The sequence below is a fragment of the Mus pahari genome, chromosome 23 (genome assembly GCF_900095145.1).
Source record: "Mus pahari chromosome 23, PAHARI_EIJ_v1.1, whole genome shotgun sequence".
In the NCBI taxonomy this organism is placed as follows: domain Eukaryota; kingdom Metazoa; phylum Chordata; class Mammalia; order Rodentia; family Muridae; genus Mus; species Mus pahari.
The window spans coordinates 34,344,442-34,363,743 of record NC_034612.1 but is presented as its reverse complement, the minus strand read 5'-3'; the positions used below and the strand labels follow the sequence as shown (position 1 = coordinate 34,363,743).

The 19,302-nt window shown below is 45.4% G+C and overlaps 1 protein-coding gene across 1 annotated transcript in view; it reads left to right on the top strand.

The window, feature by feature from the left end:
* The window catches only part of Baiap2l1 (BAI1 associated protein 2 like 1), a 93,051-nt gene that overhangs the window by 56,983 nt on the left and 16,766 nt on the right, over positions 1-19,302 (top strand). The window contains exons 4-9 of the mRNA XM_021187068.2: positions 13,146-13,207; positions 13,310-13,381; positions 13,722-13,859; positions 14,698-14,850; positions 17,198-17,365; positions 18,389-18,536. Of these exons, the coding sequence (XP_021042727.1) occupies positions 13,146-13,207; positions 13,310-13,381; positions 13,722-13,859; positions 14,698-14,850; positions 17,198-17,365; positions 18,389-18,536 (741 nt within the window). The remainder of the gene's footprint in view (positions 1-13,145; positions 13,208-13,309; positions 13,382-13,721; positions 13,860-14,697; positions 14,851-17,197; positions 17,366-18,388; positions 18,537-19,302) is intronic.

The window sequence follows — 19,302 nt, the reverse complement described above, 5'->3', positions numbered from 1 at the left end:
ATAGGACAAGCTATGTATGCCTCTCAGCCAAGCCCGGGAGCCGGTCCTCTCTGAAAGGCCTCTCTCCAGTGAGATTGTAGATCAGACAGCCATTGTGAACCCTGTTCTACATGTTTCAGGGCTTCTGTGTGTGTCTAGGAGCCAGGGCACTGGCTGGTTTCTAGTGGAACCTTAGAAAGGCAATTAGCCATCTTAGCCTTGCCTCCTATGTAGTTCACTCACTCAACTGAAATAGCTTCCAGGATTGGCCCAATCCTTAGCCTACATGTGTGCCTCCATGACACTGCCCAGCCTTTCACAATTCTATCTTTAGAATAAATTCAAATGCTCTAGTATTTTTAATTTCTTATTACATTTATATTTTTGTACATGTCTCTGTACATACATATATGAGCGTACCATGGCATGCGTGTAGAAATCAGTGGTTCTGTTCTAATATGTGAGTCTTCACATCATCTCGTTTGGTGGCAAGTGCCTGTGCCCACTGAACCATCTCATGATCTCACCAATCCAGAGTGTTCTGGTACTGATGAGACTTTTGCCTCCCGCATCCTGAGCATCACTTCAGCTGTGTGTATTGCGTTAGGTACTTGTGCATCATGCTGGTAGATTTCTAAAACAATGTAAAAGGAAGGAATTCCTGACTTGGGCTGCTATTTTCAGGAGTGATGGGGGATAGTCAGTCATGAAGGAGAAGGTGTAAAGAGCAGAGTAGGCACACCATGGCAGCAGGAAGCAGCAAAGGGAGAGAACAGCCAGGCCAGGATAGACGCTCAGACTCAGCCCAGGTACAAGAGCTACTCGCATGCTCCTGGGCCTGCTTCTCTCTCTTCCCTCCCTCCCAGTGATGCCATCACAGTATGCGCCCACCAAGGGATTAATCTGTGAAGTAGGTCAGAGCCTTCCTGATGTATTAACTCTCTGGAAACGTCCTTGCAGACACCCAGAGAAGAGCTTCCAGTCCAATCAGGTTGGCAGTGAAGGATCATAACCCGATCCCTTCCCCATGAACTCTCCACTCAGAGTTGAACCAAGGACACCTAGAAGTCAGGATCCCAAGCTCAGGGTCTGACCTGGTCTCACGCTCAGTAGAGTCCTTCTGTAATCTTAAGAAAATCTTCGGGGGCTGGTGAGATGGCTCAGTGGGTAAGAGCACCCGACTGCTCTTCTGAAGGTCTGGAGTTCAAATCCCAGCAACCACATGGTGGCTCACAACCATCCGTAATGAGATCTGACGCCCTCTTCTGGTGCATCTGAAGACAGCTACAGTGTACTTATATATAGCAATAAATAATTCTTTTTTAAAAAATGTCTACAGTTAATTGACTACATTATCAGAAATGAGCCACTGTCACTTCATTCACGATTGATGGTGCACAACTGCTTTCATTGGTATCAGCATCACGGTAGATGTAGTTCAGTAAAGAAGAAGAAGGAATCATTAATGTTCAATTCACCTTACTTGAAGTTATTTGTGGAACACACTAATCTTTTAATGTTGTATTTTATATTAAGCTGTAAAGAAAACAATTGCTTATCATTTCTATATGAAAACAAAATTGATAAGTTTTTTCAATGTGATATACAGTTGATACACTTGAATAAATTAAAGCATTCTTTTGGGCCAGCAAGATGGCTCAGTGGGTCAAGGCACTTTCCATGCAAACCTAGTGACCTGAGTTTGAGTTGATCCCCAAGAACCCATATAAAGGTGGTGGAGAAAACGGACTCCCAAAAGTTACCCTCTAGCCTCCATCCATGGCACATACGATAAAACAAAACAAAACAAAACAAAAAAAAAACCAAAAAAACCTATTATTTTAGCTGAAGTGAAAATAGTACATTAACATCCAACTGGAGGTATTCAGCCGGCAAGATGGCTCTGTGAATTTGAGTTTGGATTCCCCAGAACCCATGTAGGCTGGATATGGTAGTGCTGGATAGAGGCAGAAACAAGAGAGTCTCTGGACGCTCCAGAGCCGGCTAGTCTGGCATATGCAGAACGGAGAAAGAACAGACTCTCGGACAGTGCAAAGGTGAGGCTCCATACCTGAGGTGCTCTCTGGTCTCCACTTGTATATGCTTACCTTCACATGAACACATACATAGACACATCATACATACAAAAAAATTTTAAATAAAAAATTCACCTTAAGGACTGGAAAGATGGCTCAGTGGTTAAGAGCACTGACTGCTCTTCCAGAGGTCCTGAGTTCAATTCCCAGCAACCACATGGTGGCTCACAACCATCCATGAGATCTGATGCCCTCCTCTGGTGTGTCTGAAGACAGCTACAGTGTACTCATATACAATAAATAAATAAATAAATAAATAAATAAATAAATATCTTTTTTAAAAATAAAGAAATTCACCTTAAGTATTATCACAGATCCTGTGTTTAACTTGCTATGCTTGTGACAGCAGGTAGGCTAATTGTTAATCAAGAGCCAGGTGGGAAATAACATTCGATTTGCTTTCAGAATCAGTTTATCAGGCCAGTGACAGAAATGTCTCCTAAACCCTTCTGGTTTAAAACTGGTTCCTGATTTTGTCAGTGAGGTAACCACTAGATCCCTAATATTCCATTCTGTAGGTCTGGGGTGTGTTGCTGCTGCGTTCCATACCTTACTGAGACTTGATTTTAAAATCCCCAGAGGGCTGTTGGTAACTGACGTTGTCTTCTTTTCCCTTCCAGCCTGTTTTTAGTGCTTCAGCCTTACAGAAGCAGTAGTCCTCGAGCTCTGTCCATATACCCTCTTTCCCCCGACCCAGGCCCCTCACTTCAAACATGCTGCTTTGTGAGACTGGCTGTGAGAGTAACTGGTAACAGTATTGGTAATCTATCATTCACTAAAGACTTCAGTCTCCATTAGGGTTCGTGCTGCATTCTGTTAACTCGACAAGTCACTACCCACAAGCCCCTGGCACTGATCATTTTACTGTCTCTAAAGTTCTTCCTTTGCTAGAGCACCATGCAGTTGGGATCGCAGTCCCCGTCCCTTCTCGGAACAATGCACATTTAAGGTTATCCATGCCTGGGTGTTTCCCCTTGCGGTTGAATGACTGATTCAGTCCTGACCTTCCACCCTCGCCCCATATCACAAGGAAGTATTGTGCCATGCCATGTACCCTAGCCCAGCAAAAGACCGAAAGTGAAGACTCAAAGTACGGTTTCTGTTGAAACACGTTGCACGTTTCTTTCACACGACTGAAAACCCGGAAGACAGCCAGGTGTGGTGGCATACACCTTTACCCCCAGTGCCTGAATCTGTAAGTTCAAGGCCAACCTGGTCTACAAAGCAAGTTCCACGACACCCAGGGTGGTGGTGGTTACACAGAGAAACAGAACAGACAAAGAGAAGACAGAGGCCATTTCCGTCCACTGACAGGGGCTTAACAGTTTCTCCTTTCCAACTTGGAGGTACTGTAGTGACTGCTTCATTACCCACAGATGGGAGCTACTCAGTACCTGCCCCTGATAGGATTGTGCAGTCATTTATCATTTTAACTGGAGACAGTTGGGGAGAAGTAAATTTGAGACAGGGTTTTTTGGTTTTTGTTTTTTTGTTTTTGTTTTCTTATAATAAGAAAAAATATTGTACCAAAACATAAGATTTACAGAAGTTTCCAGACAAGCCATACAGAATGGTCACAAGCTTTTTCTTCGTCTTTTGGGGGTAAGGGGGGGGCAGGAATCTACACTTGACAGCAAAGTCACAATGTTATAAGTGATATTTATTTAATGCTCCCATTTTGGTTCAAACAATCAAGTGTCTACAGTGTCTAAAGTTAGACTTGGCTAGAGAGCATATTCAAAAAACTGGTTAGCTGCATTTAACCAATGCAATTAGATCCCTTAAAGGGGATGGGTGGGGAGGAGGCCATAACATTAAAATAAAACTGCTTTCCCCTAAAAAGTAAAATAAAGACACCCATGCCCCTGGCAGCTAACCCTGACGGCTGCCGTCATTCACAGTGCTTTGTACTGTAACCACGATGGGGAAAGGAGTCAAAGCAGAGGGGCCGCTTCTCAACATCAGCAACCCGGATGACACTTCCAGCCTCTGCTCGTGTGTGTGTGTGTGTGTGTGTGTGTGTGTGTGTGTGTGTGTGTGTGTATGTGTGTGTGTGTGTGCGCGCGTGCGTGTGTCTGTGTGTGTCTGTGTGCTTTCTATGTATTTAGAGGATAATTTTACCAGATAAGTTAGGTTGGTGAGTCTTGGGACTCTTAGATTTTTACAGTCTTTGGTAATTTGTAGTTCATGAAGCCTTAGCTGGCCTGCCATTTACTTCATAGCTCAGCTAGCTTTGCATGACAGTCCTGCTTCAAATATTTTGAATACTGGGGTTGCCTCCCCAGAGTTATATACTTCCATACTAGTTTGCTGGTCCCCCCCCCTTTTTTTGGTGGAGGGGAAGGGGAACAGGTTGCACTACATAGCTTAAGCTATAAAGAATTTGCAATCCTCTTCCCTCTACCCCAAGTGCTGAGATTTCGGGCTTGCACCACCATGGCCCACTTTATACTCTCTTATGTGGTTTATGAGGAGAAGTCTGATGTAATTCTTATCCGGTTCCTCTCCAGCCTTGGTGTGTCCCACCCTATGGCTTCTTCAAGAATGACATTTATCTTTGGTATTTTGCAGTTTGTGTATGATATACACAGGTGTTGGTGTTTCGGTGTCTCTTCTGTGTTCTCTGAGCTTCCAGGGTCTGTGAGTGAATGAATATCTGTCATTATTTGGAAAACAGTCTCCCACACTATTGCTCCTTTCTCTCCCTGGTTTTCCCTTTATGGATGTTGCTCACAGTTCTTGGATATTTTGTTCTTTTGTTCCATTCTTTTCTTTGTGTGTCAGTTTCAGAGGGTTGTAGTAACATATCTTTCCTCAGCTACAGCCACTCTTGAAAAGCCAGAGAGTCCGAGGCAGTTTCCACCTGTTTTTATCCCTGTTTTTGATTATTCCTTTGAGTTGAGTCTGAGTACGTTGCTCCTCTGCTCTTACATGTCTGTTCTTACATGCCTCTCCGTTTTCCCTGGAGCATCCTTGCAGGTTAATCATAGCTGGGTTTCTTTGTGTGAGGGGTTTGGTTGGTTGGTTGCGTGGTTGTCTTGTTTTGTTTAAGACAGGGGTTCTCTGTATATCCCTGGCTGTCCTGGAACTCGCACTGTAGACCAAGCTGGACTCGAACATCTGCCTCCTGAGTGCTGGGATTAAAGGCAGGTGCTGCCTAGATGTTTCAAGTTCTTAGTCTTTTTGTTTTGGACTATGGCAGACTCTTACTGTATAGCCCATGTTAGTCTAGAACTTAATGTGTGGTCAGGCTGTCTTCAAACTGGAAGCCCTTCTGTCTCACCCTGAATATTAAGATTATCGGTGTGCATTATTATATCCAGCTATATTATCTGTTGTCCCGAGCTGTATCTCGCCGGCAAGAACACACTCGGACAACCGGATTCTTCTGTGGCAAAGCTTTATTGCTNCATCATGAGGAAGACCCCGAGCCCCAGAAATGGTGCAGCTTATATATGTCTTAGTGTGGCGTGTCTGCACCTGNTTGGCTGCTTGCTCATAATTTCAAAAGTACACCCCGGGATGGGTCGTGACTTGGCGCGAATTCACCCTTGCACTTGCACACATTAACTGTTTATAGTTATGAACAACAAAGGCCAACGCCATCCTGTAATGGCGATTGCTCACAGCTCTCTACAATCCGTCTTGCATTTTCAAAATCTCCACCATACCCGAGTCCGGTGTTTGCCTTATCTCTTCAGACTGTTTTTCCTTAGTGTGTCTACTTTGTTAGTGAAAATTGAATATAATATACCAGGTAAGTGGAAGATAGTCCTTTGTTGTAAGTCCTTGTTTTGATCTAGCTTGGAGTGGATCTATTTAGTGTTGGGTGTAGCTGTAACTGTGTCAGGGGCTGTGTTTCATTCCCCTCAGTGGAGTCTGGCACTGGTAACCCAGCTCCTTCCCTGTTGGTGGCTTGGGTAATAAAGTCTTGGGAAGGGAAGCTTCCTTCCTTTATCTTCAGTGGGAATCTCGGGTTGTTCTGTGGACGTTTCAGGCAACCCTGAGTCTGACCTCTGGGAGAGCTTCTTAGCCTTTCTTTGACCTTTATGAGAAAGCTTGAGAGGCCCTGAGAGTAATTGCTGGTCCCAGGTCAGAAAAGGCTTCCTTGCTGCAGCGTGAAGGCCAGTCTCTCTGACAGGGCTACAACAGGGCTCTGGGCTTATTTCACAGTGGCTGCCTCTCTCTGTGGTTGGAAGCTTTGGGGGGGGGGGGGATTCTTTCTATCGTTACAGAATGTAACCATTGGAGCTCTGCAAGGTAAACTCCGGGAAGTAAGGGACTCCTTAGTTATACTAACACCCTAGGTGGGCCTGGCTGGGACCTGCCCTGCCGGTGTCCGAGGCTTCCTGCTTTGAGCTCTGTGTGGGGAATGACAGCCACAGCCTTGCTGTCTCCTGCCTCCTCCTCCTCCTTCCCAGCAGTGCTGGGCTCCTGAGTGAGATCCGCAGCGGCTTCTGACAGGCTCCTGTGCAAAGCTACTTCCCTGTGGGCAGGTTATTCTAGACTGACACAAAAATTAAGTTGGTTTTGTTCTGTTTTGGGTTTGTTTGTTAGGGTGGTGGTGGTGTTGAGACAGGGTTTCTCTGTGTAGCCCTGGCTGTTCCTGGAACTCACTCTGTAGACCAGGCTGTGCTTGAACTCACAGAGATCTTCCTGTCTCTGCTTTCCAAGTGCTGGGATTAAAGGCGTGCACGTCCAACACCCAGCTATCAAAAAATAAGTTTTATTTGTCCAGTGTCTAAAAGAGACACCTCCAAGAAGAAGGAAGAAAGTCTAGGTTTATAGTTATCTTTTCTTTTCTTCAGTTTTTTGAGACACAATCCTATTATATAACTCAGATTTGTGCCAAACTCAAAAATCCTCCTGTCTCGGCCGCCAGAATTCTGAGATTACGGTGTGCGACCACTCCCCATTCTGACTGCACCCTTTTAAAAGGAATTTTTAATTGTGTGTGTGTGTGTGTGTGTGTGTGTGTATGTGAGTGTAGATACACACAGAAGTCAGAGACCTCAGATTCCCACAGAGCTGGAGTTACAGGAGGTTATCGTGGGAATTGAACTCAGATCCTCTGCAAGAACGGTAATTAACCCTTGAGCCATCTCTCCAGCCTGTAGCTGCAACTTCTGTTTGACTTGGAGAACGGTTCACTTTCAGGTCTTTGACTGTGAACACTTTGTAAGGAGGAGGTTGCTAGAGATTTTACTTTAAGTACAGCTTAGGTATCAACTCACCTACCGGTACACCTCCTTATCCCTCCATTATCTCCAGCAACCAGCACTGGACTCCCCAGGACTGGGACGACATAATCTGCATCCTTCCTCCTCTTCTCCCTCCTCCAAAACTGAATAGGTAAATGAGGGGTCACTGAGATAGCCCAGTGGGCCAAAGCCTGTACCGCTGGCCTGAGTTCAATCTCCAAACCCACGTAGTAAAAGAGGAGAACGCACGCCAACCAAGTCATCTTCAGACCTCCATGTGTGCGTGTGTGCATGCAAGTGCGCGCACACACACACACACACAAATGTAAGTAGGTAAATGCATTTCATTCAGTTAGAGTATGGTACTGTGAACCTGTTTTATAAATGCTAAGCAGAGGTTGAGTCTGGACCAGGACCTCGAGGTATTTTAGGTGCCAGATCTTTGTCCTCGCTAGAGTCCTATCCAAGCAGTTTTGTATCTGGTGAGTGTCAACTGTGAGCACACTGGTCACTTTCTACTCGTCTTCGACATAAAGGCACTATCTGCTTTCCAGTTCATTTTGGATTTATAAAAACATTTCTGTTAACAAGAATCTTATCTTATTCCTCATCCTAACTTTACACCTGTTAGTGATTTTTGCTCTAACAGTCTTTCCTATGATGGTGGCAAAATGGTGATTTCCCAAGTCTGGCAGATCCTTTAATGCTATAAACTATATTTATTGCTGCCCTTCACTGTTTTGATGCTCAGGTTAAAATGCCCCATATCTGACAAGCTGACTCTTGTGACAGACCCCTCCGGGCCATTTATTTGTTTATTTTGGGGAACACTGGCAGAATAATTATATGATGTTACAAGACATTAACTGGAGCTGTAGCTTCAGTTGGTTAAGTCAAGAATGAGACCCAGCTAAGCTCTGTTGCACAGATATGTTGCTATTTGTGAGATTTGTCTTCTATTGCTGCTCATTTGCTTAGCTCCTTGGATGGGATTTTGGTTGGTTGGTTGATTGGTTTGGTTTGGTTTGGGGATTTTTGGGTTTTGTGTTTGTTTGTTTGTTTGTTTCCAAGACAGGGTTTCTCTGTGTAGCCTTGGCTGTCTTGGAACTCACTTTGTAGACCAGGCTGGCCTTGAACTCAGAGATATATGCCTGCCTCTGCCTCCCAAGTGCTGGGATTAAAGAAGTGCTGATCACAGGAGAGCCACTACCTGCCTCCAGGGACTAAGAGCCCTGTTTAAAGGCAGGAGATGATCCTGCGTGTGCTCTGGTGTTTGTGGTTAGGGTGGGTGCTGTGCATCTTCAGCACACGCCTGTCGGCTCAGCAGCACATCTGTGGGCTTTGCTTTTGCCTTCACCATACTGATTAATATTTTATTGCACTTTATTTATTTTACATGTGAAAGTCAAAAGAAAAGCTGTAGGAGTTGCTTCTTTCCTTCCTCCAACTGGATCCCGGGGATTGAATTCAGTCACCAGGTTTGGCAACAAGGCCTTTACCATCTTAGCCCCACTGTAGTTTCTCCTCATCACATTTGCTACCTATAAAACTGTCAGGAAGCCGGGCATGGTGGTGCACGCCTTTAATCCCAGCACTCGGGAGGCAGAAGCAGGCGAATTTCTGAGCTCGAGGCCAGCCTGGTCTACAAAGTGAGTTCCAGGACAGCCAGGGATATACAGAGAAACCCTGTCTCGGACCCCCCCCCCAAAAAAAAAAAAAAAAAACTGTCAGGAAAGCCAACAGAGCACAGGCAGCATACACCTTTATTCCCAGCATCGGGAGGCAGAGGCAGAGGCAGGTGGATCTCGGAGTCTGAGCCAGCCTGATCTACATATTGAATTCTGGGGCAGCCAGGATACACAGAGAAACCCTGTCTCAAAAAAAAACATACAAACAAAACCAAAAACATGCAAAGAAAACCACCCAGAAAAACTATACATTTTCCCAGTGACATTTTTGGTCATTTTCACTTCAGTCCACACAATATGACTTCAGGCCAGTAGTAGGCTGGCTTCTACACCGTCATTTTATTTTCTGATTCCACTTGTAGTAGCATGTAGGAAGTAGCATGTGACTCAGCCATTACTCTGTCCTCTCTGGAAATAACTAATGTGTTGTAATTATCTGTGACCAGATATAAATGGAAAGAACTGGGCTTGGTTTTTCTTTCTCTCTCTCTCTCTCCTTTTAAATGTCTGCCTGAATTCAGCATGTGTTCTTTGCTGCCTCTGTCTTTGGCAGGCTCCATCTGGCTCCTCCACATTCTTACCGTGAACTGGTAAAGACTTATCTCACTGAAGCTTATTAATAGACCAGCTGGGTGTGGTGGTGCATGCTTGTAATCCCAGCACTTAGAAGGTAGACAGAGGAGGATTGTAAGTTTGAAGACAGCCTATATTACAAGAGCCTGTGTCAAAGAACAGTTAGAGAACCTCTAGTAGGAATTGAGAATGTAGCTCAGTAGATGAGCACTTGCCTAACCGCTTGCTCCGACCCAAAGATTTATTTATTATTATATGTAAGTACACTGTAGCTGTCTTCGGACACACCAGAAGAGGGCATCAGATCTCATTACAGATGGTTGTGAGTCACCATGTGGATGCTGGGATTTGAACTCATGTCGTTCAGAAGGTCAGTCAGCCAGCACCTCTGAGCCATCTCTCCAGCCTGACCAGCTATTTTCTTTAAGTCTTATTATTTAACATTTTAAGGTCACTTTGCCTACCAGCCACATGCATAGCTGTTACAAAGTATTGTTTAAATTATATTCCTAAAACCTGGAGTAATACTGCTGTGTGCCACCGTTGCTATGAGCACTCTGAGCACTGTCTCAGTTGAGCTCACGAATTTGAAATGTTTTGTTGTGTCCATGTTTTACCTAAATCCTTTTGATTTAGCCAGCACTGTGGCTCAGTACAGAACTTGCCCACATGACAAGTTTCATCTACAGCACTGCGAGGATTTTTAATTTTAACAATAAATTCCCTATTATTGTCCCTGTTAAGAATCCAATTTATTCAGATTGAGTCATGTGGCTATAATGGTGTGAATTTCCTCCTGAGATGTTGGCTCTCAACCTGAAAGGAGAAAGGAGAGGGCTGGTGCAGCCTGCAGCATAGCTTCCTGTTGGGGCATGCACTCCATACTGCTGTCTGAGTCTGGGTTGGGCTTTTTCAGCTCCTCCCTCGGTGTCCTCTGTCCTTTCTCCTTCTCAAGTATAACTCATGAGAACATCGGTTAGAGCATGGGACATAGAACCGCATAGAGCGGAATGCTTTCATTCCTGAAGTAACGCTTGCCCAAACGGAGAGTAGATGTCTGTGGACTTAACCTAAAGGTAGTTTTGTGTCCGTTTCAAGGTGCCCTTCTGCGGGTTACACAGTCACAACCAAGGCGTGTTTTGGTCAGTTTTCTAAAACCAAGGGCTCAGGACTTACCCTGGGAGGTCAGCTTTGGAATTCCACAGACCTCGGTGGCCAAGACTAACCAGGCCAGGATTCCCCATCCCACCACTGTGAATGGCCCATTTACTTGATCTGTCTGAGGGGCAGAAACGGCAGGAGGTGAGCTGTCCTGAGTAGAGCTGTGCTCGGCTCACAGCGCAGTGCTCTGCGGTCCACACTGGAGTGAGGCTGCGGAAACACAGTTCAAGAAGGGTCACGTTAGGAAGAAATGTGACCACTTTGCTTTCCAACAGAATCCTGATGGTTTCAGCCAAAATAGTTTACATTTTCTTTTCTAAGAAGATGTGACTTGCCAAGAACTGAGTGCTTAGTTTTCAAATAATTGAAGTGTATTTTGTTTTTTGCTTTTTTAATCTCCAACAAGGGATTTTTTTTTTATGGTTCAAAATAGATTTAAAGTAAGTCCAAATGTTTCCGTATCTGAAGGGACATAGTAATGTCCTTATATTCTTGGCCAGGCTGCAGACGTCTCTTGTGAGTGTCTAGCTTGTCTTTTTATAGTGACTTTTGGAAATTTTAGCTGGCATCATTGGGGTGGGGAGCTAATGAACCTGATTGGTTAAAAACCCTGACTCCTTTCTGCCATAGCTCTCCTTCATCCGGCACATTAGCTTAGGGGACAATGCGTGTCCTTGGATCCTGGTGGCCACCATACTCAGGGTTACGCAGCACTTGTCTATGGAGGCCTTCCCCTTATTGGTCACAGGTTGTTTTATCTGGGACACTGGAGAGAACAGGGAGGCCGCTTGGCCTTTGCTTTTAGAAAGGCCTCTGGCACCATGTAAAGTTGACCCAAGAGAGAACCTACTCCAGAGAAGTGAGGAGTGCACCAGACAGGGATGGAGTGGAGGAGACTCCTAAGAGGCCTAGCCAGGTGGGTCTGCGTGGGGGCCATCTTCCACTTCTGTTGAGTGGACTTGGGAAGCACATGTCTATGACTTCAGTTCGTCCAGAGTGCCTGTCATCTTCTCAGGGTAGGACAGGCACAGATGTGGGTGAGTAAGGTTCATGTTCTTCCCGAGTGGCCCCAGTGCACAGTAAATGACTCGTCATGGGCATGACACATAGGTGAGAGGTTTCCCACCATGACTGGCTGGCTGGGGTTAGGAGGGATTAGGAGGCATGGTGCCGGTGAGCTCACTCTTACACGTGGAACACCCAAATCTGGGAGCACACTGCATTTCTGAGATGGAAGATGAGGGAGGAGCAGGGCTGGGCTGGCAAGTCTGAGAAGCAGATTCCACAAATGCCCTTAAGTGTGGTTGAGGCACTTGTGCACTAGTGACAACTGGAAGCCATGAGCTCTGTGCTCATTGTTCCTTTTCTCTTACTCTTCCAGGGGGGCTTCCTGTCTCATCCTTTTTCATCCACAGCTGTCCAGGTTGCCATACAAATCCCTTTGGGTCTAGCTACTGGCCTATCAAGCAGTCCACCAGTATATCCTGTTGTGGTTTCATAGGGCAGTGGCAGCCATCCCAAATGAGTTCCTAGTTTCCTACTTGTATTCATAAGACCTGTGTGGTTTCTGAGGCAGGTGGCTTGACAGAGAAATTCTTGTCCTCCTTTATCAGAGGAAAGTGGCAAAGCTTAAGCACAGACCCCACCTGTATGAGAGCTGGCATTGCAAACCAGGTGGTCACCATGTTGCCCGCTGGGGGGGGGGGTCCTTTACCCTGGAGTAGTCTCTGTTCCAGAGACTCCATATCGTCCCAGGAGATCCGAGGCAGAGCACTGTCTCTGCTGCAGTCCCCTCTGGTGCTGGTGTTTTCCGAAACAAATACAGGAAATAAAATGAGAGAGAGAGGGTGATTTTCTCCGTGGTTATCAGATAGTCAATTACTCTGGGGATTAGATAAAAATAAATCTTCTGTCCCTATAATTAGTTACTGTGGTGACTGAGTTAATCTTTTGTAACATAAACTCACAGTTCAGACACAGGGCTGGAGAAACAGCTCCGTGTGTAAGTGTATAAGTGAATAAGAGCACTGTCCTTGCAGAGAACCTGAGTTTTCCTTGGTACCGACCATCAGGTGGCTCATGACCCTGTAACTCCAGATCTGACGCCCTCTTCTGACCTTTATGGGCACACATTCATGCAAACACAAAAACAACCAAAATCTATCTTGAAAAGTTAAATCAGATATACAAGATTTGTCTGAGGGAGTGAATAAAATAGAGAGACCAGGGTGAGTCCCAGAACAGAGCAGGCGTTCGTACCATGGAGGGAGTTAGTTCACAGACATCCCTCTGCGCCTTCCCTGGGGTCCATCCCTCTCTACTCGTCCTGGGGTTTAATATGTGAAGCCCCTGAGGACAGCCTTGTACTGTCTGCTTCCACTATTGTGTTTCTATTTTATACCTTTGCAAAACCTCACAATGGCTTCCCCTTATGGTTTTATTCACAGGCCATGTCCTCATAGAGATTTCTAGCACCCACAAGAAACTCAATGAGACTCTTGATGAAAATGTAAGTGGGCATTTGTTATATTTTAAAAATGTATTTTTTAAAATATTGCCTACAACTCAAATAAGATATGATTTTTTTTAATTTTTTTCATTTTGTCAACAGTTCAAAAAATTCCATAAGGAGATTATCCATGAGCTGGAGAAGAAGACAGAACTTGATGTAAAGTATATGAACGTGAGTGGGCTTTTCATCCACCCTGGATGTGTGTGTGTGTGTGTGTGTGTGTGTGTGTGTGTGTTGTATATTCACCAAAGCACTGAATACCCAGTGTGTAAAAACCTTTGAGAAACAAGGGAATTCAAAAGAAAAGACATTGTCCTAAGGATTCAAGTTGAATGGAGGGGGTCCTCTGGGGTGTAGATATGGGAACAGTATGGCCGTCACTCTCAAGTCACAGATGGAGCCGAATGTGTGAGGCATTGGGGGTCAGTCAGCCACACACAGTGCAACTGTGAGCAAAGGCGACCCCAAGACAGCTTGTACAGCGCTCAGTGAGACGTTGTTTAACTTACAGGCTACTCTGAAAAGGTATCAAGCAGAACACAGGAATAAATTAGATTCTTTGGAGAAATCTCAGGCAGAGCTGAAGAAGATCAGAAGAAAAAGTCAAGGTGGACGAAACGCACTCAAATATGAACACAAAGAAATCGAGGTGAGCGTTTCAGCAATGTCTTCCCCTGTCAGTCATGAATGTACAGCTTAAGGGGAGGCTCACCTCAGCCAGCTGTGCCCTGTGGCCTGTCCTGTGCTACTGCCGAAGGTCCTGAGTTCAATTCCCAGCAACCACATGGTGGCTCACAACCACGTGTAATGAGATCTGATGCCCTCTTCTGGTACATCTGAAGACAGCTACAGTGTACTTATGTATAATAATAAATAAATCTTTAAAAAAAAAAAAAAAAGAGTTACGGTCATGGCACATGGTACTTCTGGCATCTCCCCTTAACTCGGGGGTGGGGGGGAAGGACCTCAGGGACCCTTGTGATCAGCATGGCTGTCCCTCCTGTTTGCTTGCTTGCTTGCTTTGCTTGCTTGTTTGAGACAGGATCTCTGTGTAAACCAGATTAATCCAGGACTCACAGAGACCTGTCTGCCTCTGCCCTCAAGTGCTACTGTTGAAGGTGTGCATCACCACATGAGGCCTCACTGTTCTCCTCTTACCACGGGAAAATGGGGCTCAGGTGAAGTCCTAGGACTGGCACCTGGAGCTGTGATCAAGCTTGAAGCTTTCTAAGATGACTCTGGTCACCCCTAGAGGACAGAGATGTATTAGGACAGCTGCTCCGTGGGGACCATCCCTGCCTGAGTCAGTGACTTAATGATGGCAGTATCCTCTCAGGCCAGCTTACACATATTTTGTGCAGTGTTTAATCTGCATTTAGTGTTCACTCCATAATAAACTAAGCAGGTATAAAGGTGGCAGTGGAGAAGTGTCACGCCATGCAGCAATCAGGTGCCCCCTGTCATCTCTCTATTGTTTATTTCCATAGTATGTGGAGACCGTTACATCTCGCCAGAGTGAGATCCAGAAGTTCATTGCCGATGGCTGCAAAGAAGCACTGCTTGAGGAAAAAAGGCGCTTCTGCTTTCTGGTGGACAAGCACTGCAGCTTTGCCAGTCACATACACTACTATCACATGCAGGTGAGTGTGCGACACACTGCACTAAGTGTGCCGGAGGCTTTATCTTGCACGCGAAGTCCTTGCACACCTTTCCTTACAGAGTAGCACAGGTGAGCAGTGGGCCCTTATCACAGTACAGATGGAACGAATGACCAAATAGCCACTTTCAAATCCTTTTTAAAAAACGACAGATTTGGGGCTGCAGTTGTAACTCAGCTTGCCCGGCGTGCACTGGGTCTGATCCCTTAGCACACCTCATAAATTAGGGCTAGTGGTGCACACCAGCGATCCCCAGGAAGTGAGGCCACGAAGGTCAGAAGTTAAAAGTCATCCTAAGCTATATAGTGAGTTTGAGGCCAGCCTGAACTATGTCTCAAAAACAAAAAGGCACAATCTAAAAAAAGTCAACTTTTGTAGACTCCTGTGTGTCCTGAGTGTCACTTTCTTGACTAGCCCCAGTCTCTGGGTGGTTCTAGATGAACATGGATCTATATAGGATCTATATAGGATATATATAGGATCACTAGCCACTCTACCCAAGGCCACAGACGCCCCTCTTCATTCACACCCATCACGACGTTGGGTTTTGTTATTTTTCACTCTTGTTTACAATGCTCACTTATGATCACCTTAACAACCACCTTAACAACGGCTGGCTTGGTTCCTGCCTTCTCACAGATGCAGCTGTTAGAGCCCAGCAACACTTACACGGCATGCTCCGTTTCCCTTCCTCTTTTGTTTTTTCCTTTTAATTCTCTTGAGACTTTGTAAGCATCCCAAGCTAGCATGACTGAGGTCAAACACTCACTGTTGTTCACAAGCAAGTGATTTAAGACAGTGTTCCGAAATGGAAGTTCTGCAAGAGCATAAGCCAACTCTTCCTCAGGGAGAAAACCCCGCCCTTTTCTGTGCATGTGTCACACATTCTGTAAGTTTTGTAACTTGAATATGCAGCTTCCTAAATCTGATATGCAAAGGTCTAAACGGTTACAGTGAAAAAGAACTGCTGTCTTCGGTGCTCGCCTTTGTGTCTGCCCTGGTGTAGATGCATCCGTAGATGCCCACGGTGCATTTACCTGAGTCAGCACTGCTGAGTACCTGCATGTGTGCTTCCTGCACGTGTGCGTCCATGCTGAGGGCCTCCTGCTGCGGCAGAATGACAGGGTCACAGCTGCAGAGGATGCAAGCAACCTTGAGTTTTCTTCCTATGGCAGTGCCCCACTATATCAGGAGGTAACCTGGGCTATCTTCCGGAAGCTCTAGTTACTGGCAGTGTCTTTCTTAGATTTACTTGGGTCCCAGTAGTACGCTGTGGAACAGCACAGACCAATCCTGCTTCTTTTTGTACTGGAAGCATCTTCAGTTCTCTGAAAGCTGCTGCAGGCAGGATTCCCCTTGTTGCCAATAGGGTATGCTAGTCCTTTCTCTAGCCAGTGCTAGCAGGTGGTCCTCAGTCCCCCCACTCCCTAGTGTGTCAGGGTCAGAAGTGTGTATGCTTGCAAAAGAGTAACTAGTGCTGTTGCCATGCAAAGCAGCTTCAGGGAGGGAGCCCTGCTTCGTTGTCAGACCAGAGTGCTGCCCTGCAAAGACGGTTCATTGAGAGCCGAGCCAGGCTATGGGGGCAGGAATGGCCCCTCAGCTTCAGCCTCCAGAATGCACAGTGTCAGCTCTGCCCATCTGTCTCTCTGTGCTGCCAGCTGTCAACTGTACAACCCTGTTAGATGGTGACAGGAGCGCTCCTAGCATAGATTCCTACCTGCTCACCCAGCCACCTCTCCACGTGCAGGCTCTTCCCCACAGATGGACTTCCTGGAACAAAGTCTGATTCATTTGCCTAACACTTTCACTCTTGGGCCTCTTACCACAGTACACGTGTTGATTTCAGAAGGACTGGTGGGGAGATGGTAATTGTCATTTCCAGGGACATCTAGAAAATGAAAGACTCAGATTGGTTGCTTGCCTCTTCCCTTTTGGTTTTTGAATAGCTTTATTTTTTTGTTTGTTTGTTTGTTTGTTTGTTTTTGAGATATACATGAGCGCGTGAGCACACACACACACACACACACACACACACACACACACACACACACACTAACCATGCACTCATTTATGGTCCTGTGTTACCTGGAAGTTCTGTATTCATGCTGAGGAAGCAGGTAAGTTCCTTTAGGTCCAGAGCCTGCCTCTTCAGCAACCGAGACACAGGAGATATTTATAGTTGCTTAAACTGCTTGCTGAGTTAGACTGTGAGCCCCACACCTGGTGGCAAATCAGTAAGATGTCAGTAGAGATGCTATTTGAAGTAGTCTTTATCAGCTCTTATAACACTGAGCCTTTGCCTTTAATTTTGTTTCTTCTGTATTTATAGTCTGCAGAATTACTTAATTCCAAGCTGCCCCGGTGGCAGGAAACCTGTTGTGATGCCACAAAAGTCCCAGAGAAAATCATGAACATGATAGAAGAGATAAAGACGCCCATCTCCACCCCAGTGTCCGGGACGCCACAGCCATCACCTATGATCGAGAGAAGCAAGATGGTAGGATCAGTCCCCTTTCTGCATGCTTACTAGCATGCATTAGTTCAAACTGACTCAAAGGACCAGGACGGACTTCGATAGACACACTATGGGTCCTCCTTCCCTATCCCAGACCCTCCTTCCTAACCTTCCCCAGCCTCCGGCTCCCTTTAGAACTAGAATTGACTGCAGATGTTTGCTGCTCTGCTTGGCCATGCTACCTTTGCTTTAGAGATGTCATTGTTACTATATTCCAACATTAGAAGGTTATTCCCGCTGATGGCGCTGTAGAAATCTGAGAGAACACACTAGAAAGCTCTGGTGCCATCTAGTCCCTGGAAGACAGTAGCAGGAAGATCGTGAATTTGAGGCTGGCCTAGGCTACACATTAGACCTTTCTCTAAAAGAAGAAGAGATGATATAACTGAGAATTGCTTCAACATAATGCAGGCCTGACTTGCAAATCTAAGTGAGTGCGTATATGAAACAAGGTTAGCCATAAACTGATTGCCATCAAAGCTATGGGCTAAACAAGTTAATATAATACGTTCAAAATTCCTTCAAAAAATTATTTCGAGTGTAGACTCCTGTAGCCAAGTAGCGCTTAAGAAGGAGCCTACTGGCTGGGCAGTGGTAGCACATGCCTTTAATCCCAGCACTTGGGAGGCAGAGGCAGGCAAATTTCTGAGTTCAAGGCCAGCCTGCTCTACAGAGTGAGCTCCAGGACAGCCAGGGCTACACAGAGAAACCTTACCTCGAAAAAACCAAAAAAAAAAAAAAAGGAGCCTACCTAGATATGATGACTGATACCAGCACTCAGGAGGCAGAGGCAGGCAGCTCTCTCGGAGTTTGAGTACAGCCTGGTCTACAGTTCCAGGCTAGCCAGGACTATATAGTGAGGCTCTTTCTCTAAATGAAAACTTTTGAAATATTCACAACTAGAAAAGTGGGCTTTCTGCCATTTGGTAAAAAGCATCCTGGAAATCTGCATTATTCTCTCACCATCCCAGCCTACTATTAGACTAATAGAGATTGTTTCTACAGATTGGGAAAGATTATGACACCCTTTCTAAATACTCACCAAAGATGCCCCCTGCTCCTTCAGTCAAAGCCTATACCAGTCCTCTGATTGATATGTTCAATAACCCAGCCACAGCTGCACAGAGTTCAGAAAAAACAAACAACTCCACAGGTAAGAGATTTACTTTGATTTCTTTTATGGAAGCTTAAAAAAAAAAAGTTGATCTTTCCATTTAATTTTTTAAAGGTCATTTTTATGTGCGTGTTTGCGATATGAATGTAATTGTTAGGCTGGAGAGATTGCTCAGTGGTTAAGAGCATTCACTGCTCTTCCAGAGGTCTGTCCTGAGTTCAATTCCCAGCACCCACACTGTGCCTCACAACCATCTGTGATGGGATCTGACGTCCTCTGCTGCTGCGTTTGAGGACAGTGATATTATACTCATATAAATAAAATTTAAAAAATGAATCTTTGGAAAATAATTTTTAAAAATTTGTTTAATTTTTTTTTTGATAAATCTATTATGAGGGAAATTCAGACACACAGGTCTAGTAGATGCGTACAGCCATGGCTTTGCGTAACTTCTCCCTCAAAGCAGAAGTACTGGAGCCAACAGTGCAGCTTTATAGTAGAGCGTTTCTAGCATGTGTGAAGCCCTTGCGTCTGCTCCCAGGGTGTGGGGCGTAGGGGTGCGAAGAGTAAGGGAGATGAGCTAGAGAAAGTCGAAACCATAGACATTGGACAGGTGACATGTCTCTGTGACACTAATTATCTACTGGTAGCTATCTACAGCGTAAATATTTTGTTGTGAAGGATTTTTTAGATTTTTTTTTATCATGTGTGTTTCTGTGTGAGTATAAGCACTGATGGAGGCCAGAAGAGGGATAGGATGCTGTGTATCTGGAGGGATAGGATGCTGTGTATCTGGAGGGATAGG